General features: G+C 36.8%; 3 protein-coding genes across 3 annotated transcripts; 1 reads left to right on the plus strand and 2 right to left on the minus strand.

The window, feature by feature from the left end:
• Window positions 1-117: 117 nt before the first annotated feature.
• LOC117632363 lies at window positions 118-1,397 on the minus strand. Its single transcript, XM_034365818.1, has one exon. The coding sequence runs from the start codon at window positions 1,180-1,182 to the stop codon at window positions 262-264; it is 921 nt and encodes a 306-aa protein (XP_034221709.1). The 5' UTR covers window positions 1,183-1,397; the 3' UTR covers window positions 118-261.
• Window positions 1,398-2,873: 1,476 nt separating this feature from the next.
• LOC117631004 (DDT domain-containing protein PTM-like) lies at window positions 2,874-11,390 on the minus strand. The gene is made up of 10 exons (XM_034363909.1): window positions 11,294-11,390; window positions 10,166-11,150; window positions 9,213-9,920; window positions 7,779-8,961; window positions 6,161-6,449; window positions 5,887-6,011; window positions 5,275-5,741; window positions 5,152-5,180; window positions 4,445-4,933; window positions 2,874-4,353 (listed from the first exon to the last, which is right to left on the minus strand). The coding sequence occupies exons 2-10, from the start codon at window positions 10,993-10,995 to the stop codon at window positions 3,392-3,394; spliced, it is 5,082 nt and encodes a 1,693-aa protein (XP_034219800.1). The 5' UTR covers window positions 10,996-11,150; window positions 11,294-11,390; the 3' UTR covers window positions 2,874-3,391.
• A 7,661-nt stretch (window positions 11,391-19,051) lies between these two features.
• On the plus strand, window positions 19,052-22,973 carry LOC117631508 (uncharacterized protein C227.17c). The gene is made up of 3 exons (XM_034364714.1): window positions 19,052-19,257; window positions 19,939-20,057; window positions 22,499-22,973. Exons 1-3 carry the CDS (start codon window positions 19,173-19,175, stop codon window positions 22,610-22,612), a joined length of 318 nt encoding a protein of 105 aa, XP_034220605.1. The 5' UTR covers window positions 19,052-19,172; the 3' UTR covers window positions 22,613-22,973.
• Window positions 22,974-24,131: the final 1,158 nt, after the last annotated feature.

Below are 24,131 nucleotides of genomic sequence, written 5' to 3' on the forward strand. Positions count from 1 at the left end.
CATTTTTCTTTATTGGGACTAAGAAAAAGGAAGTAAAAAGGCGGCAAGTAAACTGTAAACAAAAGCTCTTTCATTAACAATGTAATGGTAACAATTTTTCTCTCATTAGCTGTCCACGTAGTGCAGAGAATACAAAAGCTCGAGTTTCAACTTGATAAACATTGAAACTGAGGTTTGCCCTCTAATGAATAAACACTAAAAATATATGAGAAAAACAAGATTTCTTGAATTCTGATTATTCGAAGCCAACTAGTAAGTAGGCTAAGGTAGCTGCAATGAAGAAGGCTGCTGCTGCTGTGAGTCTAGAGGAGAGGCCAAGTCGCTATCACAAAATTGGATATAATCTTCCATCAAACCAATATCACCACCACCCAACAGCCAACTAAGATAATCAGAATTATTAGTATCCATCTGAGCTGGCTGCAACAAAGGCATCTGCTGCTCTTGTGATTCAAGAGGGAGAGGGGCCAAGTCACTATCACCAAATTGGATATAATCTTCCATCAAACCAATATCATTATGATCATCCAATAGCCAACTCACATAATCATCAATGTTGCTCAGAGTTGGTGCAGCAGCAGCAATATGAAGATCATCCAAATAGAAACCATCCGAATTTGTGGTGCAATAATCTTCTTGTTGGTGATGAGGAACTTGATCAACAAGCAACATTGATTGTTGTTGATCTGGTGGATCTGGTAGCACACTAGTCCCCATGATATTCTCGTAGAATTCCATGAAACTGCAGGTACTAGTTGTTCTAGTTTTGGTACCACCATCCCTCATCATCACAACTCCAATTCTCTCATTCAAACCCTCTAACATGGTGTCCAAGAAACTGTAATCAGTACCCTTTCCGCCCGAGAATGAACCCTTTCCAATTTTCTTTCCCAATTTCCCTAGATTCTTGTGTTTGAGAAGAATTGATTTCGCATCTTGTTGGTTTTCCGGCCAAGTCTCGATTTCGCTGTCGGCCCCAACAGCGACCACGCAGACGGCAACGTCGCACAATATCGAGAGTTCGCTGGCCATTTTCTTCAGAGTGGACATTCTCCTGGCCAAGGCGGGTTTCAGAACAGAGCCACCATTGGCGTCGATTTTAAGAACCTTCTGGGGTTTCTTGGACTTCATATTCATCTTCATCTTCTTGGGTTTCTTGGACTTTAATTGAGGAGGAGCCATTAGTTAATTCAACTCTGAAAGAAAACAACAATGGGAACAACGAAATTGAAGAAACAAACAGTGAAGGAGTGAAAAGCGAGAGAGGAGGGTAACGGGTATATAAAGGAATTCTAAGTTGACCGATAGTTGACCGAAGGTTAATTGGGGCCGAAGCAAACAGGAAAAACTAGCCGTTATATATGCTCATGGGTTAAATGGCAATCCTAGAAGACAAGATTTTATTGTCTTATTTGATCTTGTAGTTGTAGTTCCTTTTTCTTTTTGAAATGGGAAATAATTAATGTGTTTGTAGTTTGATGGAAGGCAACTCTAATCTCTAATTTTTATTGGGAGTGAAAACGATATCTCCTTTAAGAACCTAAACCCTGAAGTTTGTTACAATTATTTCATTAAAAAAAAAATGTTCGTTACAATTATTTGTCAGAACATCATGAATAATTGTAACAAACAATTGATAAATCCAAGGTTGTCCAACTATATTAAAATTGGTTATGTTAACGGGGTCTTGACTTGCTGACAAGTGGTCTTAGGTTTGAACTTCCATGGTACCTTGGTAGCGCGTGTGAGAAACCTCTTTTTTATTTTTTTTTATTTTTTTTTGGTAGTTTAGACTATCGCTTGTATTATAAAATAAGTCATAAAATGTCATTCTGCTCATACTTCCATAGTATCTTATTTTTATTGTTTGTTTGTTTTTTGGAATTTGATGAGTTCAAGTGAAGATTTTTTTTTTTTCATGTTGAAGTTTCTGAATTTATATTTACCTTTGTAATTTTAATTGAAGTTACAGTGGAAATTACATAGGTTATGGTTATTTTATAGTTTATTTTTGGGATTTGTGGATTTTTGTTTTATTAGAAAATTACCTTTTACATATCTTTTATTAAAAATGTTTATTTATTTATATTATTCACAGAATTATTATTTTAAATGTAATAAATTTCAATTTAATTCAATTATATTAAAAATCAAACTCAAAAATTTAATCCAGCCACTTAACTTAATATTGTGCAACACCACCATACACAAGATTGGATTAATGTAATCTAATGAAATTCAATCCTACCTCATAATTCAATCCAAATAGTCACCAAATATTGTCAAGTGAATTAATTCTTAATTTTTTTTCTTTCTATTTTTTCTCAATTGAATTCCTGTTAAATGTGTAATCCCACGAAATTACTGTACTTTAGTTATAGTTTTTTGTTGTTGCTAGTTTATTTGTTTATAGAAACCACCTAGCTTGGGGTTTTTTTTTTCTCCATATGAGCGATAGTAAACTACTTTAAATAAATCTAATTTACGAGAAGGAGAATTTGAACTTGAGTGCAAGGAAATGGTCTCATTGTCCTAGCCAACTCTCACACCTGCCCGCCTAGTTAGGCTTAAGCACCAAGAATGTGCCCCGTTAAGACATCATCTAGGGCTAGGGCGCTGGTTTGGGTTTTGACCGTTAAGACCATATAATTCACATTCCTATGCTTTCTTCTAAGCCCAGTAACAACTTTTCGAACTAGAAATAGATTAAATAGTCGAAATGGAAGCTATCCAGCAGCCCACCTGGAGTCTGAAAGGAAGGATGCCAATTTTCTAAACCTTGTAGGGCCAAGTCTTCTTTTAACATTACACAAAAAAGGGAATGCATCTACTACGAAAAAAACGCAACAAAAGAACTTTCTACAACAGCCAAAAGCACCTCAATATGACCTGATTTCATAACAACGAAATTTGGGTAGGAATTTCATTTATACAAGCAATTCAATCAGATAAGCACCAAAAACCCGCTTATCGTCTGAACTGAGTTCAGACAAAAATATGAAGCTGGGGAAACAATAACCCATTTTCTGATCAGGGAAAAATTAGCCACTTTACAGTTGGAGCTCCAAACCTCCTAATTAACATGGAGGTGCCTAACAAACTATATAATTGGGAAGTCACAATTCAACTTCCCAAACTTCTCAAAAGAACTGAATGTGCTAGAACTCGGCAGGAAGCAACAACCATATCATCATTCAATCGGAAGCACATCAAGAATGACCACCAGGATCAAAAGTAATGAGAACTGAAATTTCCATATCAGATGTCACCTTTAACAAATCAAAAGAATTAACGACAACCAACAGTCGTTTCCCAGCAACTTTCTCGTCCGGGAGAACTCCCCCTGAAGATCGTTTACAAAACAGAGACCTTAGAAATATGGCAAGAACATCTACCGCCACTCTCGGCACTGGCCACACTTCCAGCTGCCATTACCAGAAGATGACTCAATCCAAGGAGAACAATTACTGTGTATCAATAGCCCACAGTTCTGGCAAGACAGATCAGCGCCTGGTTCTGCATGTGAACATATCTGACATTGCATGATATTCACATCAGATTCTACAGAAATAGTAGACTTTGATTGATCAGTGAAAGTAGCCATGTTATATTGTTCAGGGCCTCCATCCTGCAACACTGTATATGGATTTTCCAGATTTCCTGACTCATCTGCAAATGCTTGGCCTCCATCTAGAAAGCCATCATCATCATCATCAGGTGCCAACAACTCATTGATAGTGAAGACAGTTTGTGGTTCCATGTTCTCGTAATTTAGATCTTCATAGTCATCCATTATCCCACTTTCGACGCCATTAATGGAAGCATCCCATTCAACATGAGGGGATGGCACAATCTCCATAGGATTTGACTGGTAATTTGTTTCACCAGGTGTAGCTATTCCAGCATAAGTTATGTTACTCTCAGGAAAGCCATCTACATCCTCTTCACGCTTAACACCCCTTCTCACTTGTAATTTCCGTGGCCCTGGCCCAGCAGTATTCCATTGATCATTAACTTCCGAATTGTACTCTGTAATTAGCTCAACTCTAGCAAGCGAAAAAAGAAGAGGATCACCATCCTGTTCCTGTATGGATGCTTCTTCCATGGAAAATATTGGAGTAGCAGGCTCACAAAATTTAGAATCAGAAATGGTTGCAGAATCAGAGTCGTCTCCAACTGTTTCTTGCTTTGGACGCCTAGTGCGAACTTTCTTGCTCTCTTGCATCTTTATATCTTTAGGATCAGTGTAAGGACACACAGGTGACTTTATCCTGCGACACTTGCAACACTTGAAGCCCGCCACATCAGAAACCTTTGACTCCTCCAGTTCAACAGCATCAGCATGGTACCAATCTGTATGATCACAAACAGAATCCATCTTAGACACACACAAAAGAGGAAAACAATTTTGCCAGAAAGATGGGACTTGTCGGAGCAAACTTACTTTTGCAAGTTTCACAACATATATACATCATATCTGACTGATATGGCATATGGCACAGGTGGCAAACAGGATACAACCCACGGGATTCCGAACCACCCGCAAGAAGTATGTTATTAACCCGGAAATGAGTGCCAGCTTCCACACCATTCTTCTTCTTCCATATAATACCCCAAGAACAAATGCTGCGGCGTTGTTTTTTTCCTGCCAATTGAGAGTCTGAAGTTGCCTGTTTTATCTCAGAACGAGTGTCCTGTGCTCTGACATCTGTTACTGGTTGACTGTAATTTTTAGGCCTTGCAACACTGGTGACGGTCACAGGAGTATGATATTCTTGTATTTGCAAGTGAAAAGGACTAGTTGGAGACTCCTTAAAGTTTTCATTTTTAGAGAGAGCTTTCGCATGGTAGCACTGCTTGCAAGTGATCAAGAACTCAACTTCCTCTTTTGTAGAAACTGTTGAGCTTATGGTACATTCCTCGTGACAATAACCTGACAAAAATATGGCAGAAATATAAACAATGATGAAAATTTTCCTATAATTTTGGGAAGTTGGTAGTTGACCACATGATTAGCACTTCATGTAATATTTGTAATATTTGGAAAGATTAGAAACATGGTAGAAGAGGTTATCAGGAATTCAAAGCCACTTTTTCTAATTATAACACCATATTCATGAAGCTTAAAAGAAGGTTTTCGTGTCAATGTACCTTGACAGGCACTGCACTTGGCCGCATTCCTGAATTTTACAACATGCAAAAGATGAGTGAATTTCGACACAGCACTGTAGATAACTTAAAAATTAAAAAAGAATAATGGTATGAAATGATTACCGCATTAAAACATCCAGTTGGCATGAAGAGCAGGAACACAAGTCCAGATTATCTCTCTTACACACAAGATAGAAAAATATGTCCCGGCGGGGAGCCTTCCAATGCCTTCTCTGTAACTTGCAGAACACATTCAAATGCTCCTCAACTGATGGAAAAAGCACTTTACCTAAACGTTCTTCATAGTCTTTAATCAAATATAAAGGAATCCGCAATTCAGGAAACCAGAACTTGTTATTTCCACCCTCATTTTGCTCCATTTCAATTATATTTTTCATTAAACGGGAAGGCAGATGCTTTTGAGTACCGAAATCAACCCCATATACGTTACTGTTCTTCACAAATTGTTTGTCAAATATACTTGCGTTTCTAAAAGCAGAAGCTTCTGTCTCTACACCCTTCCCATCCGGGAGGTTCTGCTCAGGACGAACCAGATCACTCCATCTCAGATGATGGTCCAGATATCTAACCTGGTGAAATTCCAATTGAAGTTTCTTAAGTTATCAATTACAGACCACCAAAATTTAATCTGCTTCCAGGCCAAAAGAGAAATATAAAGAAAGTGGAGGGGCGAAGAGAGCAAGGAACTTGGGTATTTGCAAGATAATAACAAACCTGAAGAGCAAGCTGTGATGCGTTCTTACTCATTTCAACCGCAGCCCTCCATACTGATTGTCTGCTTCTTTTAGGAATCTCGGAGCCATCCGCATAAACTATACCAGAAATCTTTTTCCAACCACCTAATGGGCCACAAAAAAAGCCATTAGTACACATCCCTTCCCTTTCCACCGAATTTGTGTATTAAAACACTGGAAATAAAACAGTCTACAATTCAAAGATAACAAGGGGGGAAAGCCAGCTAGTTCTGCAGGAAGTGATGCAAAATTACCTTGGCGGGCTGCTTTTTTAACCAATGAGCAAGCCAAAATTGCTCTCTGGAATATAAGCTTTGATAGCTTCCCACCTTGCCACCAGACAAAACTTTTGTCATTGCAATCATCATCCTTGTCTTCATGAATTGCATTCTGCTTTCTGCCCCTCCTGTTGCTTGGTCCACGTTTTTGTGTTGTAACAACAGTGCATGTCGTACTTTGAATCACAGAAGATTCAACCAACCAATCATCCACCAGCTTAATCCACTCCCCAGACAGAGCAATGGTTCGGATATTTGCCTCAAGCTGCAGATAAGAAACAAATCATCTGTCACAACATATTCATAATCATGGATACTTATAACAAAATAATACATCCAGATATAAGAGAGATACAAAGCTACTGAATAAACCGAGGGACGAGGTCACAATTTAGGGGAGAAAATTAATATAGAGATGCATAATTGGCTTCCGGGCATCTTATGAACTTTTGAAACACAATTCACCAAGTCATACTTAGGAGCCAGTTGTACATTGAACTTTACGCTACAAGATACTGTTTTTCCCTAAAAGTTAAATAAAAGCAGAAATAGGCACTAACTGCAACCCACGTAATCATAAAAATGCAAGAGGCTTACTTCACAAAGATACTGCGATTACAGATTAAACATAAGTTCAGGCCCCGTTTGGCAACCATTCCATTTTTAGTTTTCATTTTTTTCTTGTTAGATATAGAGGGAAGTATATGGGAGAAAGGAAATGAATATGGGTGGTGGGAGGGATGTGGAAGAGATGCATATGAAATGGCATATAAAATGAAATTAAAAAAAACTCTAAGTAGTTTTCTTTTTCAAGTTTTTGTTTCAAACATTCAACTTTCCCCCAGATCCCTCCTCCAACCACCCTCCCTCCACATTTCTTCATCCCTCATTTCTCCCATATGCTTTTCATCTATCTCTAGCCAAAAAACACCAAAACTAAAAAACCAAAAACCAAAAACTAATGGTTCCCGAAAACGACTATGAAATCAAAAGTTTACATTATGGTTTAAATGGTGATTGCACTTATAAGCCATGTAAACCTTACAAAATATTTACTAAAAAATAAAAACAAAGCAAGTGCAATGGAACTGATCAATGAAATTGAAAAGTTAATTTGAAAAGTTAAATTTGAAAGAAAATGATATAATTGCTATACACAGTAGGAATTTCAAAGTGGGTAGGAAAGAGAAGGACCAAAAGGAGGCACCGAAGGTGATAGGGGGTCGGCTCTACCATCGGGCGAGGAAAGAGACCCCTTTTTTCCCTTCCCTCAATATATATGGTGAGCTTCACTAATATAATGCTCAAGAAAAGGCTCCAACCTACTCGTTGCCCACAAGCCTTTATTTGAGCATTGTACAAGTGCTTGGGATCCTCATACTTTCCATATATCTACTGGGCTTTGAGATTCAAATTGAAACTCAAACCAGGTCAGCAAAGTTAAGACATAAGTGGGAATAAATTTGCATATAATCCTGCAACAAAATGTCCTAATGAAAATGTACAAAGCTACTTAATGCCTAGGAGAAAAATTACTAAGTCAATTAGAATCTATGCCAAATAACCAGATATGATAGGAATTTAAAAAACTTACTTCAAGCAATAGCGCTTTTATTGTACTGAAAGTTGATGCTTGATAAATTCGTTTGCGCCATTGTTTTCTATAATTTTCATTGACAAAGGGACCAGTTATGAGACCACGTAAACTCTCCTCCATGTATAAAATGTATGTTGCGATGCTTACAAGATTGCCCTCCCCATTCTTTATTGGACGAAGGCTGGCAAGGATCTTCATAGCACCTTTGGTGGCACTCAAGGCAGCATGATTTAGCATACATCCCCTCTTGCTGGCAACTAGAGCCTTACAAGAAAGACACCAACCACACCTCTCCCTTGGAACCTCCACAAGCTTCTTTTCAGAACTTGGCCAGAAGAAACGTGAGGCTATTAATGAGAAGGCTTTTGTTTGTAATAAATTGTTTGCAGATGCAACTTTCCTGGGATTTGCTAAAGCATTACTATCGGAAACCCGAGCTTCTTCTGATGATATTACAGCCAATTTGGTGGCAGCAGATGCAGCAAACTCCCCATGCATATAGTAATTTATGTACGCCTGAGGTTTATAAAGAGCCCCCATGTATGCACAATTGACAACTGAAGCAGAGTTAACCTTTCCAGAATCTACACGATTGCCTTCTTCACTATGTGTTGATAAAGTCACTGAAGGATGCATTGCATGCCCATTGTAACAACTACTCATGTTCCCTGAGGCGCAAGTAGTGAGGTCTACTGCAGTTGATCTGTCAGCTGAGCTTTGGTAGGTCAAGTCAGATGGATCAGCCTGCTGGCTACCAGAACCAGTTGAAGTACCTGATTTCATTTTCTTCCTTGCATGTATCTGCATCTTTGTAGGCAGGCACTCCAGTGGTGTACTGTCACCAGTGCTATCAACTTGAATCATATCAAAGGAGGTCTCTAGAGATGAAACTACCACATTATCGACTGTAACATTATGATTTTCCTTGTCAGACAAATTAAGTGACTGGGCAGAAAAGTTCACATCTTCCTTTATATTTGCTAATTTAATCTCTGTTTCACTCATTTCCGAGAAAGATAAGATGCTTTCTGGAATATTCCAATATTGTAAAATTGCCTTGCACACCCCCATGTAAAAAGCTGTGTGTTGCCCGGATGCATACAGAACTTTCAGGACTTTTGGAATGTCATTCTGATTGTAGTATCTAAGACATGCTTCCGTCTTGATAGTTGCCTTGACCCTGCAAAAATCATACAAAAGAGTATGAGCATGCAACAGGATAGGTTGAATGACATTCCAAATGAATGAGAAGACAATAAGAGCAACACATAAAGACAGAACTGAAGAAAAAGTCCAAGGCAGGGATGGAGTTAATACAGCATGCTAAAAGCCAATAACAATGATTCCCTAGAAAAAAGGGTTCATCGCTAATTAAAATGCGTAACAAACAGAACAATAGGTAACTAAAAACCAAAGATGTTGAAAACATACACCAGTAAGTGGTTGCAAGTACCCATGAAGATGTGCTCGTAAGAATCAATGCCAAAGATTTGTGCTCCTTTAAGGGATGTTCCCGTTGTAATAGCCGGCCCAATCTTATTAATTGTGCACTCAGGACAATACCAGGACCCTTCTGGTATTGACAATTTCATCAAACCTATACACCTCGTGTGGTAAGCAGATGGACACCCATCACAACAAATTAAGGTCCCATCCATGCCACAAAGCCGACATTCATCGGAGTTATGATCCACATCAACATCAGTAGCATCCGCATCCCCTTTCGCACCTTTGGAACCGATTAAATTTGAGTTACCAGATGATTTTATCTCATGAACTTCTGTAATAATTTCCACAGCTTCTCTGTCCTTGCAGGCAGAAGTTTTGGAATATCTGGGATGCACCCTTCTTGGCCCACTTACAAGAGGATTAGTTACTTCTGCATCATAATCTATTCCGACTTCTGATTCTTCGCGCGTGTCTAATTCAGCTCTTATATCTCTAGTATCTAAGACATCATCACAAAGGGTTTGCAAAATCATTAACTTCCTACCAACTGATAATAAATAATACTCCTTGTCCAAAACCTCATCATAAAATCCTTTCCACTCAGGTCCTTTTGCATATCCCATAATTGTCACATACTGGATCAAGTAAACAGGCCAAGTCAAAGTATCAAGCAAGTTCCAATCAATGCACCTGCAGATAAATTGTAAACATGATCCTGAAAGTTTAGTGATGGAACTATAAATAAAAACATCAGATATAATAAGTATGACATAGATAATTCTTTGCTGCAACCATTTTTGTGGTTGTAAACATAATACAAGGGAAAAGGGTGTTTAACGCCATATGCACTTGCATGCTCATATGGCTCCTTCAATATACTGATACTGTAAGAGATTCAATCAACTAGAGGCATTGAGAGTTGTATGTATAAGTACCTCAAGCATTTTGGAGCTACCTCTGAGCCATCGGATGAGAGTGTCTCAAGATGACGCCTCAAGGCACGCAGCAAAGCAACATGAATTGCATCCAACAATGTGTTTGGAGCACGGAAATTAAGTGACCCCACAAAATCATCCAATGTAAATGGGTTCAAGAACAGGGGGATGCTAAATGATCGCAAGAAACCATAAACCGAAAAAAGATGTGAAATATACTGCTCTGGCACGCCTATAGTTCCTGAAGAGGGCGGCAACTGCAGTGGCGGGACAGGTGGTGGCTCAACATCAAAATCCATATCCCTATCCCTTGCATACCCACATGAATCACTAGACGAATCCGCATCACCTTCAACTTGTGTCTCATCAGTTTCAATCGTTACTCCACCGCCCAACTCACTCAACGCAGGTGCTTCAACCCTATCCACCTCAGGGGTCGATTTCACAACATTCTTATCCAACCCAACTGCAGTTTTCAAACTTAATTTTGACACCAAATCATCTAATTTCTTCCTCCTAGCACTCAAATCAGTATCAAAATCATCATCACCAACAAGGATGCCACGAATCTCACCACTCTCCAAGTCCTCACAATCACCGTCTTCATAATTAACTCTATACAATCCAGCCTCGTAATACACAACTTTCCCAAGAAAAACTCCACTAGTTCCGAAGTCTTTCAACACATATCTACCAAGCAACACCATCGTCCTTGTTTCCACAACCCGTTTCTTTGTTTCAGGACCCGCTTTCCGATCATCAGCAACATTTTCATCCTCCGCTCTCCGTTTCCTAGGACGACCCCTCTTTTTGACAACCGGAGGGTCCATTTTAGCCAATCCGATCGGATCCTAAACCCGAAATCAACCGCCAAAAAAACCCTAAGGTTCCCCCAAAAAATAAAAGGGTCTCTTTTAGACCTAAGCCATAAGATTGCGAAAACACTTCACCTAAAATGCTGCCAAACCCAGGATTCGTGCAGATCCTATAAAACCAATAACAAAAACAATAGAGGAGTAAATCTTTTGTGATTTGAACTAAATTTTAACAAAAATAACGCTGATTTTCGAAAATGTTGTATATTTTGCTGTTTCAGAAATTGAACAAATATATGCACACTTGCGATACCTTGTTAGGGTTCGATAACCGCCATTATAGACGTCTCTGGGGCTTGGCGAGAGAGATAGAGACAGGCACAAAGAGAGAGGGAGAGAGAGAGAAGCCCTAATGGGACAAAACAACTGCCTCTCCCCACTACCCCTGCACGAGTTAAATTGTCACGCGTTCGATATCCGTGACTCGGAACTCGGTTTTCGAGTCATCAGTCTGCACTTGGACGAGTTGGAATTGACTCGGATGATTTATATTATTTTCGTAGCAAAAAAATATTTGTAACATGAGATTTTTCGTTGCGGCTCTATGATACACTATGATGCGGCTGCGGGGCCGCCTTATAAATAATTGTAAGCTCTGATTTTTGCCCTTATTGGGCAAACTGTGATAATAGCCAGATTTTTATTTTGTTATTCTTTATTCATTAGAGGTAGTACTAAAATAATACATATGATAAATATTGACATTTAATCCTTAGCTAATCTATGATTAACATTTCAAAAAGAATTTAACTCAATAATTTGTACTTAAGTCTATGATTATATACTGAAACGGGTATTGATTTATTGTAATGAAGATTAAAATTAAGAGCTTTAATCTAACGACTTGTACTTTAACAGTTAGATCATCATGAATACAACGATACAATTACAAACTAATTTCATATGAAATTTGTTGAACTAAGAAAATTTTGAGATATAGTAGGTCACATAATAGTTATCATTCTTCCCACATGTCCATTTTCATAGCAACCATAAACATAAGACCATTTCTCCTAGTTTATGATCCATTTCCAATATTTAAATTTATTAAACTTGGATCATAACAAAATATAGTGAGAAAAAACATAGAATAGAAAAAAGTTATAGAAAGGTAGAAAAAAGTTATAGAAAGGGCTTTAATCAAGTTTCGATACAACATGTTTATTGGGAATCTAATCAAGTAGCATATATTATGGCCAAATACGGTCATATTTCTTCACCTATATGTGTTAATTTGAAAATTTTTCAATTGATATTTTACAATGGAGTTACGTTATGATTTATATGATGTAAAGATTCCTCGAAGATTTTTTTGAAATGTTTGTTTCTTAACTAAAAAAATTTTGAAAAAAGGGGGAAAAAACATGACTAAACAATTATGTGAACCCACTTCTTAAAATTACAAGAATAGATGTTTGAGGAGAAAGTCAAAAATTTATCTCTTTAAAAACCAAAAATTTGCTTTTTATATAGGCCCCACCACCCACTAGGCAAACCCATGATTTGGTTTCGGTTGATATTTCCATTTGTCAGCTGATCAAACCAATTGTACGATAGTGAAAAGCTTACATTTGCAGTAAATCGAGCCCTCCATAACTAATATTAAAAAGTGGAAAAGAAAACCCAAAAGTTTGTATAAGCGAGACATAGAGTTGACTCAGAGTTGGAATGAGTTAACTCAGAGATTAATCCGATCCCAGACCGTATTAAAGTCCCCCGTGTTTAATGTCGCAAATTTTGTTGTTCTCCCATTCCCATTCACAGCAGAGGAACATGACTCACTAGTTATGAGCAAAATGGCGGGAACAATTTCCCTCTAATAAAACTCCCCGCCAAATTCTTCAAGGTTTCAAATAAATAAGAGAAAATTGTACCAAAATAAATTAAATATTTCAAACGAAATTGGTAATTAAAATTTTGGAATGGAGGGTTGGGGTTGGGAGAGGAGTCACAGGACACACAATCTAAGTTTAAGTTCAATTTATCTTTATCTAATTTCTTTTAAATATGATGGTGTTAAATCATTTTTCTTCTAAAACATCATTGTTCTTCTAAAATCTTCCTAAATTTAATTACAAATTAGAGACATGAATTTTATTTTTCTCTTGCTAAACACTCTGACATATTATTTTATTTAACAATTAATCTAGGAAACTAGCACTCTAAAAAGTCATCGTACATCCTTAAAAGTGCACTTTCTCCCTTATGATTTTATAATAGATGCGTGAAAGATTATTTTTTTGAAGTGTCAATAATCATTCCCATATAAACCAGTTGGGACGATAAAAACATATTTGAATGCAACCTTTATTTTCTTTAAATGTAATTCTTATACGACTTTCATGATTTCTGGCAATAAGTTTTTTCACAGATAACTGTCTCAATTTGAGAGTCGTTGGCTTTTCCCCACCTGAAATGGGTGCTTTTTCCCTGAGCTTTGTCTCATATTTGAGGCTTCTTGCCTCATATTTTCTTTTTCTTTACATTTTCTCTTTTATTCCCTACTATGTGCCCAACCATTGAAACCCTAAATCTTCCCTTTCTCACTTTCCTTTATTCCCCACCCATCTTCGCTTTTCATTCTGTACTTCTCACATTTACACTCCCCTCATATCCCCTCTATTTTGATGTCGTCCACCCATGGGCAGCGGTTGGGTCTCGCCACTCTTATTGTTCTTCCTCGGTGCCGTGTGGTGGTATGAAGATGTGACTACAGTGCATATTGCACTTGATTCTTAGATTATGGGAGTGCTTTCGCGCTGGTGGCTTGCTCACCCCTATCTTCCGTTTGAATTTTTGGTACTAATTACTCCTTCTTGGTGTTGGTGGTGGATCTGCTATGGTGGTGGTGTAAGAACCCAAAACAAAATATCAAAAAAAGAAAGAAATATCTAGAAAGGTAAGGAAAATATCTTTTAGCAAAATGACCAAATTGCCCTCGCATATTTTAATGGGGAAAATTTGACTTTTTGATCGAGAAAGAATTTGGGAATTTCGCTTACGCCATTGCGTAGAGCGCGGCGAAAGGAGTTCGTAGACACGGAGTAGACCCGAATTGGAGCTGTAACGAAGAAGTTATGGTCTAAAAACTGCGAAGGGCAAAATGGTAATTTGGCCAAAAGTCAGATTTTATACCCCCTCTCTCTCTTCTCCCCGTCACTTTCTCTCTCCTCCCTCTCTCTCCTTCGCGCGATATGGGGTCGTGCGACCCTTCGCCTTCCAAGGGACAGCCCGGCCACCACAGGCCGAGCCGATCTCCGCCGTTGGTACCTACAGGTCCACCTTCGTGTCGCCGTCACAACCTGACCGATCTCAACCCCGGGGCCGCCCTGAGTTGGCCGGAAAACCATGTTTTCCGACGGAGGTTCCTGCAAAGCCACCCGAACTTCCAGCTCGAAATTCTCCTTCGTTTCTCCACCAAATCGATCAAGTAAGGCATCAGAGGTCCAGCCGATCAGCATGAGGAAGCTTCAAAGGGTCAAATTAGCTTGGACCATCCGTGAGTGGACCTTCTTTCATAAATCAGATTTCATGAATGACTTGATGTGCTTTTATATGAATTGAAGTGCTTTTATATAAAATAGATTTTATAAATGATTTTATATAAATGAGTTTTATATTTGAGTTTATTTGAGTAAGTTTCTTCATTCAGTCTTTGAGTAAGTTTTAATATGATTTTGAATATGAGCAGTACAGTAATAATTCTATAAGTCGGTGCTGCTTATTTACCAGTTACAAAAACAGAGTTTGAGTTTTGAATCAGTTAAGACCGCAGCACGACTTGAGTTTTACAGTTATTATTCAGATATTTCTTTTTACAAGGACTTTATTTTAAAACCACCTCGTACCCGTTTTTCTTTATGGTGATTACCCAGAGTCGGACCGATGTCTCCGGACATCCAGTCTGATTATAGTTCAGTCAGTGCACTTGACTTGCCTCACGAGTTCGTGGGGCCTTTCAGGACGCCGTGAAGTGCGGATTTCTTTCAGCGGGGCGGACTTGTTGTCCCTTTGACACCCGGGGATTGCGGCTCGGCTGACTCTGTGTCCTCGAGACCTGCCAGGATTGCGGATCAGGCTGACTACGGTCCCCTGCATCCTGCCAGAGCGACTCGAGTTGACTTGGTGTCATCAAGGAATCTGCCGGCGGGACAGGCTGATCATAGTCCCCTGATTTCGCCAGTTTGCGGCTCGGGTAAGTCTGTGGGACGCCCGAGACCTGCCAGGGAATTGACGGAAATGACAGGGGTACATACTGGTGGTATTTTCAAAGGATTATGAGTTTCTTTATTAAATGTTGATTTTCAGCTATTATAAATCAGTTTTTCTGATTTTTCAGATATAGATCCCTTTATATTTGTTCAGTTATGAAAGATCTGAGTACAGAGTTTTTATACGCGTTGGATTTCAGTACTTTTATGAAAGCTTTGAATTCAGTGGTTTGTATGAAACTTTCAAGTTTGAATATGACTGATATAGAATGCCTTGAATTGACTACGCGTGATATAATAAGTAAGTATTCAGTTTTATTTAGCTAAATTTATTATACCATGGGGGATATTATGTTTATGAGAATTGTTTTGAAGAACATTATTGTTGCTTTGGTCCACTCACATTTTCAACCTGTTTTTCGCCCCCAGGCCGTAGAAGGACGCGGGATCTACCACCGGGCCAATCATAGTTTCCGCGCCAAGGTAAAGTTGTGCAGAATCCTTGCAACCTTGAAAACCCTAGAAAATGCTCTGATATCATGTTGAACATAAGGAACTGAGGTTGGAATCTGTTTGTTAACTTAGTCTGGCTGTTGGTAGGGTTTCTGAGATTGTTTGACAGGTGAAAAGTTTTGGGGTTGGTCAAAATACAGGGGAGACTCTGCCGAATTTTCGGCAGAAGTCTAAGGAAAATTTAAAGAAAAATTGAAGTAAGAAGGGTAAAAAGGTCATTTGTGCCCGACATTCGCCAGGTGTCGGACACGCACAGAACTTGGCTCGAATTCCAAAGTGGAAATTGGGTCAGGTCCTGTCAGGTGGTGTAATTGGCATGCTAAGTGGTGTGGCTGCTGATGTGTTCTAGATCTAGGTTTTTGTTTTTGTTTTTGTTTTTTGTTTTGTTTGTGTAATGTGTTTTTGGGCTTTTATTGTTTATTTGGGCCTTAACTTGGTTAAAATTATGTTTTGTATCTTTATGTTAGGCCTTGTGCTCTATGGTGTGCTCTATCTCTTAACCATTTGATCAAACTAACTAATTTGATACAATGATTAAGAGATAGGGCCTCATCTAAGGACCTTAGATAAGGCCATCACTATAGAATTCTTGTATGTTAGTGATGGGCTGCATTTGGTTTGGGATTTCTACCTTTTTAATGCTTCCCACTCTTAATGAATAGAGTTAATTTGACAAAAAATATTATTATTGTTGGAGAACAATCATAATATAACCAAATAATAGAACAAAACAATACAAAATATATACTCTATATATATATAATCAAATCAATACAGCAATAGAATGAATTACAGAATACAAACTTGAATAGATGATAGAGTCCTACAAAGTTGTAGTGTCCTTTAGACAATATTTCTCCTATACCCTTATGCTTGTAGTTCGATAAGAGTCTATCCACCATGATTAAACTATCACAAATCTAAGCCTAAGCACTATGACTTTGATTTCTGGCGAACAATGATATGCTTTCTCTTAGGAAGTATTTATGTGTGAGAATGATTATGCAATTTCAATTTCTATATGTTATGGTTTGGACGAATTGTCAATATGTAAAGGCCTGATACCTCTTCATCCAACAATTAGCCCAAGAACCCCATCTTTTGACAATTAAATATAATATATATATATATATATATATATATCCACTATGATGAGGCCCAACTTTATCTTCTCCACTAGGCTCGTACCTTATTTATTATTTCTAAAATGTTGGTGCTTATAAACCATAAAAGGAAACAACTCCCTTCCAATGTGGGACTAAGTGAAAGTGTATTTTTCTATACAAACTCTAATAATTATCCATTAAAAAAACCAATGAAACAATTAGGGAGAAGATAGTCACACTATGAATGAAATTGGGGTTTGAGAAAAGAACTAGTATTTTGATTCCAACATTAGGTGATTTCATGGATTGAATTGCGTTGTAATTAAGGACAAACTAGGTCCCTCGATTGCATTATAATTAAGGATAAAACTGGTTCACAATATTTCTAATTAGTTTGGGTAACCATGATATGATACCAGAGAATAAACAAATAATTATACTATTTAATAAACAAAACTTAAGTCTTGTCCACCTCGTTGTGATTAACGAATTTTCACCATACACGTATATGGAACCATTCAGGTTTAATTAACTATTTAAATATTATATTTGTTGAAAATCAATCAAATTTGATGTCATTTAGTTATTTATATGTATCAAATAATTGGACGGTTCATCGTGAGAATCTTAATTGTTGTCAAAATCATCGATTTGTTTGATAAATATGAATTAATAAACGATCCCCAATTTAATTGATTTTCATTGAGTTCATTGAGTTCATTTTTAAATTGGGATTTAGGAAATGAAATGTTTTGATTATGACATGTGTGTGGTTAACATTCTTAAATCACAACATGGTGAAAAAAATGTTGTCCTTATTATTTCAAGTTCTCCATTAATTAGAAAGAGTTTTATGTTTTTTTTTAAATAATATATTTTTTTAACATTTCTTCATAATCCGGACCTATGTCGATACATTCTTCCTTTGGTAGATATATTATGTCATGTATGGGTTGACTTTGGTTGTGCCTCATCTTGAGGGGTTGCTCTATGAGATGTTGCGACTTGGTCATGGTAAATCCATTGCTCATTGGTGTGCTGTGACCTTGGACTAACTAGATGGCGCTCTTTATGTCATATCCCAGAGGAAGATTATCGGTGATTGTGCTTCCTTTTGCAGCGTTATTTTATTTTATTTAGTTTTGATATAGTTTGTTCAATAAAGTCTATAAACTCTATGAGTTGTCTATGTTATTTTTCTTTCATAATTCCATAAACTTGGTTGAGTTTTGTTGGGTTTCGTAGTCTCTTTAGGAGAATCATATTGATTAGCTACATGGTTTGTCTTGATGTAGTTGGACTAGATTCAAGACAACTATGATAGTAGATAGAGATTTTAGAAAAGTTATTTTTGGGAGTAATTCTCTCTAAATCGTTTCAGATTTTTGGCTAGCTCATGTCACTGGAAAAGGTTTTGCCCATGTTCGCTGTACTGTTATTGGGATGACTCCCTTTATAGTCTTTTTCCTTTGAACTCCTTTTTTTAAATTTGATCTAATCTATTGTATAGATTAGTTCTTTGGCATGACCCACAGCTTTTCTTTGGGTCATGCTAGGGAGTCAACATTATTAGATGACCTTATAAACCATCTCCCTAATAGAGATGGAGTTTACCAATATACTGGGGTCTACCTCTATTAGAGAGATGGTTTATCAAGTGGTTTATAAAATGTGGTATGCCTAGCATTTTTTTTATTTTTTTATTTTTGTGGATTTATCCATTTGACTAGTGTCCATGTAAGCAAGTTTTCTTATGATTTATCCAACCTGGGTATCAATCTTCATCATTTAAGATCTAAATTTTGTAATTTAAGAATTTTATGTAATTTTCAATTCCCTCATTTTAAGTTATTTTTTGAATAAAGACCAAAATGCAAACTGGGTGCAAACTTAAAAATTATTGTTTTTTTTAGTACAAGTTATAGTCTAAACCACATGAAAAAGGGTTTCTTTCACACACACAACTAATGCTACGGGAGTTCAAACACGAGACATCTAGTTTACAAACCAAGACCATTTTTCTTACTGTGACCCTGTTGGCAACTATTGATCCTAAAAAAACCTGTCTTTTTAAAAGTAAAATTTTTGGAAAAAACACCCAAAAAATGTTTTGCGGATAAAAACGAAGAATAAGCACCAAAAAGTTTATTATTAAAAAAAAAAAAAAAAAAAAAAAAACCATGAATAGGCGATTTCGTTTTTGGTCAATATGAATAGGTGATCTGGTCGTTCTCTTTGTGCAGTGAAAAAGAAGAGGATCAGTTCAATCGCACTCTGTTAATCCTAACGTTCAGTCGAGAGTATGTCTTCAGTGGAAGAAGGGTCTTTAGCTCCAAAGCGTAGATTATCGTGTTCCACCTGCTTTGACGCTCTCTGGTTTTGCTATTGTAAGCTTCCTCTTTGCCTTCTCTCTCTCGCTCTCGCTTTCTTTTTCCTTTCTGTTGTTAAATATCACATAAGCTGTTCCCATTTCATTTCTGTTGACACAATAGTTTCGCAATTACATGTGGTACGATTCCAGTTTCTTTTTATTCAATTTTAATTTAAAAGTTACATGGGTTTTGGTAATTGTTCATGAATCTAATGTACAACATGGTAGATTTAAACTCGGATTTTATTGAATTTGTGGAGAAGATGTTATTTAATAGTTGCTAAAACGAAAAAACAAAAAAACAACAAAAAGCTTGGTAATTTGTTCATTTTGGTTACTGCCCACTTAAGAAGCTTCAAACTTGACAGTCACTAGCTTCTGAAATCAGTTATTGGTGGGTTTTCTTTTGCAATTAAATTTTCTTGATGATTCTTTGGTAGTTTTCAGTGACTGTTTCTTTTTCATGTTAGACTGCTTTATGCTCAGTTGTTTCTATTTATGTTCATCTTTAAATCTTGTTGATAGCTGCTCGTGATCATTGCACACAGCGATAAAGTTTCACTATAAATGTCAATTTTTTTTAATTTTTTTTTCTGGATGTGTCCTACCTCACTCATTCTATTTTTGTGATTGCTTTTAATTGCCTGTTTATTTCTATTTCTTGCTTTTAATCTCATGGACACTCATGTTCTGGCAGCTCCAGTGCATCAGATGCAGCAGTATTATAGACTTGGGGTACTTGATAACTGTTCTGGGAAATGGACTTCTCTTGTTGATTGTTTGAGTTTGAAGACAAAACGGTCATCTGAAGTGCAGGTTTGATTTTTTGTTTGGTTATATATTTCCACCCTTTGTACGGGTTAATGGATTCCTCTTCAATTAATACATATTGATGATTAGATCCCTGCACCTGTCAATTCTTTCTTTGGTTTTTAATACTGTTTTTTCCTTGATGATTGTACAAAATGTGCTTGGATATTTCTTTCGGATAATAAGTCACATTGCTTTATTGTTTTTCTCCTAATTTAAGGCCTATGTGGAGAAATTGGTGTCTCCCAACATGAAAAGTACTTGGGACTGATGGTGTGACATCCTACATAGAAGATCCCATTTACTGCCACAACAAATTACAAAATGGAGTAGCAGAACATAAATAGAAGTATATTATTGAAACTGATGTCAGTTTATTGCCTAAATCATCTTTACACATTCAGTTCTGGCTTCATTTGTATGCCACTGCAGTATTTTTAATCAATCATCTGCCTAGCAGATCAGTGCTGCTAAAATTTTCATGCAAGAATTCTTTATCATTCCAGATTGTAGTTTTCAAGGATTTTTGGATGTGCTTGCTGTCCTCATATCAAACATTACAATTAGCATAAATTACAATGTAAGCTAAACAATGTGTACTTCTAGCATACACATTGGATTGCGAAGGATTTATTTGTCTAAATGATGGGTGTGGCATTATGGCGGACTAGATGATAGAAATTTTTTAACTCGGAAAGATCTGGAGAAAGAAATTTTATGGTTGATTTAAGTTTAGAGAAATTTGAGAAATAGAGAATAATAGGGAGGAGAAGAGAGAAGGAAGTAAAAGAGAAGATATCAAGGCACCAAGCCTTCAACGTGAGATAATTTTCATTCATCCAAATCGAATTTTCTTTGGAAGAAATAGCTTTAGTATAGGCTTCATGAAAAAGTTGGTTATGCTACGAGGAGACATTCAATCCAAGAGAGTAAATCAACAACTAGGTTTCTAGTTCACTGTTTCATTTTCTCACCAAACCAATTGAAATTTACCCTCAGTTTGTTCAGAACGGAAGGATTTGTGTGTTGTGTTCATTTCCAGTACTATTGTTTAGGGAAGGAAATGTGAATTGGGTAATTCAAGCTGGTTATAATTCTGTTTATTGAAAGGCATAAGCTGTTTGGTTGTAGGGGAGGTGGTGCTATATGTTAGATTTTGGTCATTCAGCGTCTTCTGAATTTAGGGATGCATCTTCTTTGGCTATCTTCATTGACTGAAAGAAGCTGTTCTTTGATACTTAATACCAAGTTTAGTGTTGAGGCCCTGGTTTTGGAAGAATTGTATTGTTTTGTAGTCTAGCTTTCATTGTTGTAATTGGTCTGCGTAGTTCGCACTGTTGATTGATTGACTTTCCTTTCCAATAAGAAGGAAAATACATTTCGAGCACGGATCAACTAGTTGATATGTTTCACCAAGCCTATGTCCTCTACTAATTTATTTTACATTGAAGCAAACTGATGGCGACTCTCCTCCATCTGTTTGAGGATGCACATAAAGTTAGCAGCTTGACATTGCTCTATAGCAGTAATAGCTGCTTCAGCTGATTGCTGTTAATGTAGAATATGCAAAGCCTTTAAATCGTCAGCTAGTTCCATGGATCTGTTAGTTTCGGTTGAGTGAGTTAGATAATTTTTATGTGGGCTTGCTATAACTATAAAGAACACAAGTTTACGAGCTGTAATTTTAAGCCTCTGTAGTGTCATAATTCATTATGGAACTCAGAAATCGAAAGTCTAATTTTACTTTCAGTTTCATCTTGTCTGTTTTTTGCCTCTATTTTCTCAAGTTCTTGACACACCGGTTATATAGTTGCTAAACAGACTTGACAAATGGGATTAGTTGCTATACTGGCTTATTCCTAACACACACCCACATAATATTAATATAATTACATATCTGTACATATTATTTAAATGTTTGGCATATACGTAAAAATTATTGGAAGAGCCACCCTTCTATTTGTTCCTTATGAATTCTGATGTATTCGAGTGTTGGAAGTGTTTTGTTATTGGACTTTGATCATTCTTGTCACATGTTCTTTCAATTGGTGCTTACAAGCGTGCAAGGAACTGTGGCTTCTTATATTGGGTTGGTGCCTAGAAAGAGTAGATCCATTTCACTCTTTCCCCCTTGTGGTGATGGCAGATTCATGTATAAGATGGCAATGTAGGAAAAGCCATCCTTTCAGTTTGTGCTTTATAATACACCTGAGTCTGACCTAAAGCTAATACTCGCCATGTTATGATTCGGTTTTCAATAAGTTGTCTTTTTTCTTTTTCCTTTTCCCCTTTCCTTTCCCTAAGAGCTTCTTTTTTGGTGATTGTCAATAACTACTTGTGACAAAATTAACAGCTATGTGGCACTTAGGAATATGGCTTGAATTCAGTTTGGCTTGTGATATACATGATTCTTCAAGGTACTAACAAACTAGACTTTCTTAATGCAGGAAATTTTGGAAACCCGGGAAAAAGCGAAGTCTCACATCTGGACTTTTCGGACTCCCGAAGAAGCATCGGTTCACTGGAAAGAACAATTTGGACATTTAGATGAAATGGAATGATGGAGATTAAGTTCAGCATCCTTCTGTGCTCCTCCTTTGAAATTTTGCCCCGCATCTGGTGAACCCAAAAAATAGACTTTGATTTATAGTGGTAGCGAACCCACTTGATTTAAAATAGGGACAGAGAGAGTAAGAGAGTGAGATCTGCAATACATTATTCTTTGCTTGTTAATTTTGTTTTTCTTTATAGAGAAATTTAAGTGGAATGGGGTTCTAAAATGACTATTATTATTATTTTCTTTTTATGCTGTGGCATAAGGGGCCATGTCTTTAATTTCAAAGTGAAGTTCACAGCAGTCTGGAAGGAAGATCAACTGAAAATTGTAACCGCAATCACTGCAATTTATCTTTCTGATCTGAAGGGTCTTTTTTTGTGGTCGATGATCTGAAATGTTAATTTGAATACAAGTGATAATCTAAACTAAAAGGATGAGAGTTTCTCACACGAATATAAGAATGTCATGGGAGTTCGAACCTGAAGGATTGATTTGATATATGAAAAATGCTAGGCTGGTCACATTTTTATACCACATTGTGTACCATCTTTATGTATACAATATGGTATAAAAATGTGGTTAGCCTAACATTACCTTCTCCTAAAAGCCACTCGACAAAAACAATTCTTGAGTAATATATATCAAGGGTATTGCCATCCCCCACACCACACCTATATTCGTTATTTTCACGAGACATGGTACTATATATATTTTTACAAAAAAATTGTTGGAAAAAAATAATATTTAAAATTGGAAGAAAATTATTAGGGCTTTTGTACATATCTTTCTCACGAGACATGGAACAGATGAGAGCCTGCTTGTGTTGAATAAAAAAAGTGGACTTAAAACCTCATGCTTTTTTTGGTTACATTCGAGGAAAGAAATTCCACTATGATTCGATCTTAAGTGCCATGGGGAGGGGGAATCCACCACCACTGCGGTGGGAAACCATTGGCTAAAGCCCCCTACCTTAACCTTCAAGTTTTAAGCACTAAACCACTAAGGTAAAAATGCTTCTAATGTTATTAATGCACAATGAATGTATTTAATAATTTTCCATCCAATTGTATTCAATATATCTATATATATAAATTTATAAAGTAAAGGGCAGAGAATAGTGAAACATTCAAAATGCTAGAAAATGTCATTGGTTAATGCAAACATTAAGGATTGAAATTATTAATTAAATGAGGATAATATGGTAAATTCATAATTTTCATATTAAAAAAAAAATTAAAAGAAAAATCAGATAATGGATCATATTTTTATTGAACACAACTGTCCATTATCTTTTTTAATTCTAAAATAAAATTTAATTTTTTTTTAAAAAAGCCTCTCGCAGGCACCGAAGCGCATGCAAAGAGGCTAGTGTATATTAAGGTTTGAAACCCTACCACATTTCTTCCCGTGCACCGTCTCTCTTCCAATTCTTGCTCTCACCTGTTTTTTTTTTTCTTCCATCGGTTTTTGACTCTTCTCTTCTTCTTCTCCTTTTTGCATCTATCTTACACCAACTTCTCTAT

This window comes from Prunus dulcis, chromosome 6 (genome assembly GCF_902201215.1).
Source record: "Prunus dulcis chromosome 6, ALMONDv2, whole genome shotgun sequence".
NCBI classification, from domain to species: Eukaryota; Viridiplantae; Streptophyta; class Magnoliopsida; order Rosales; family Rosaceae; genus Prunus; species Prunus dulcis.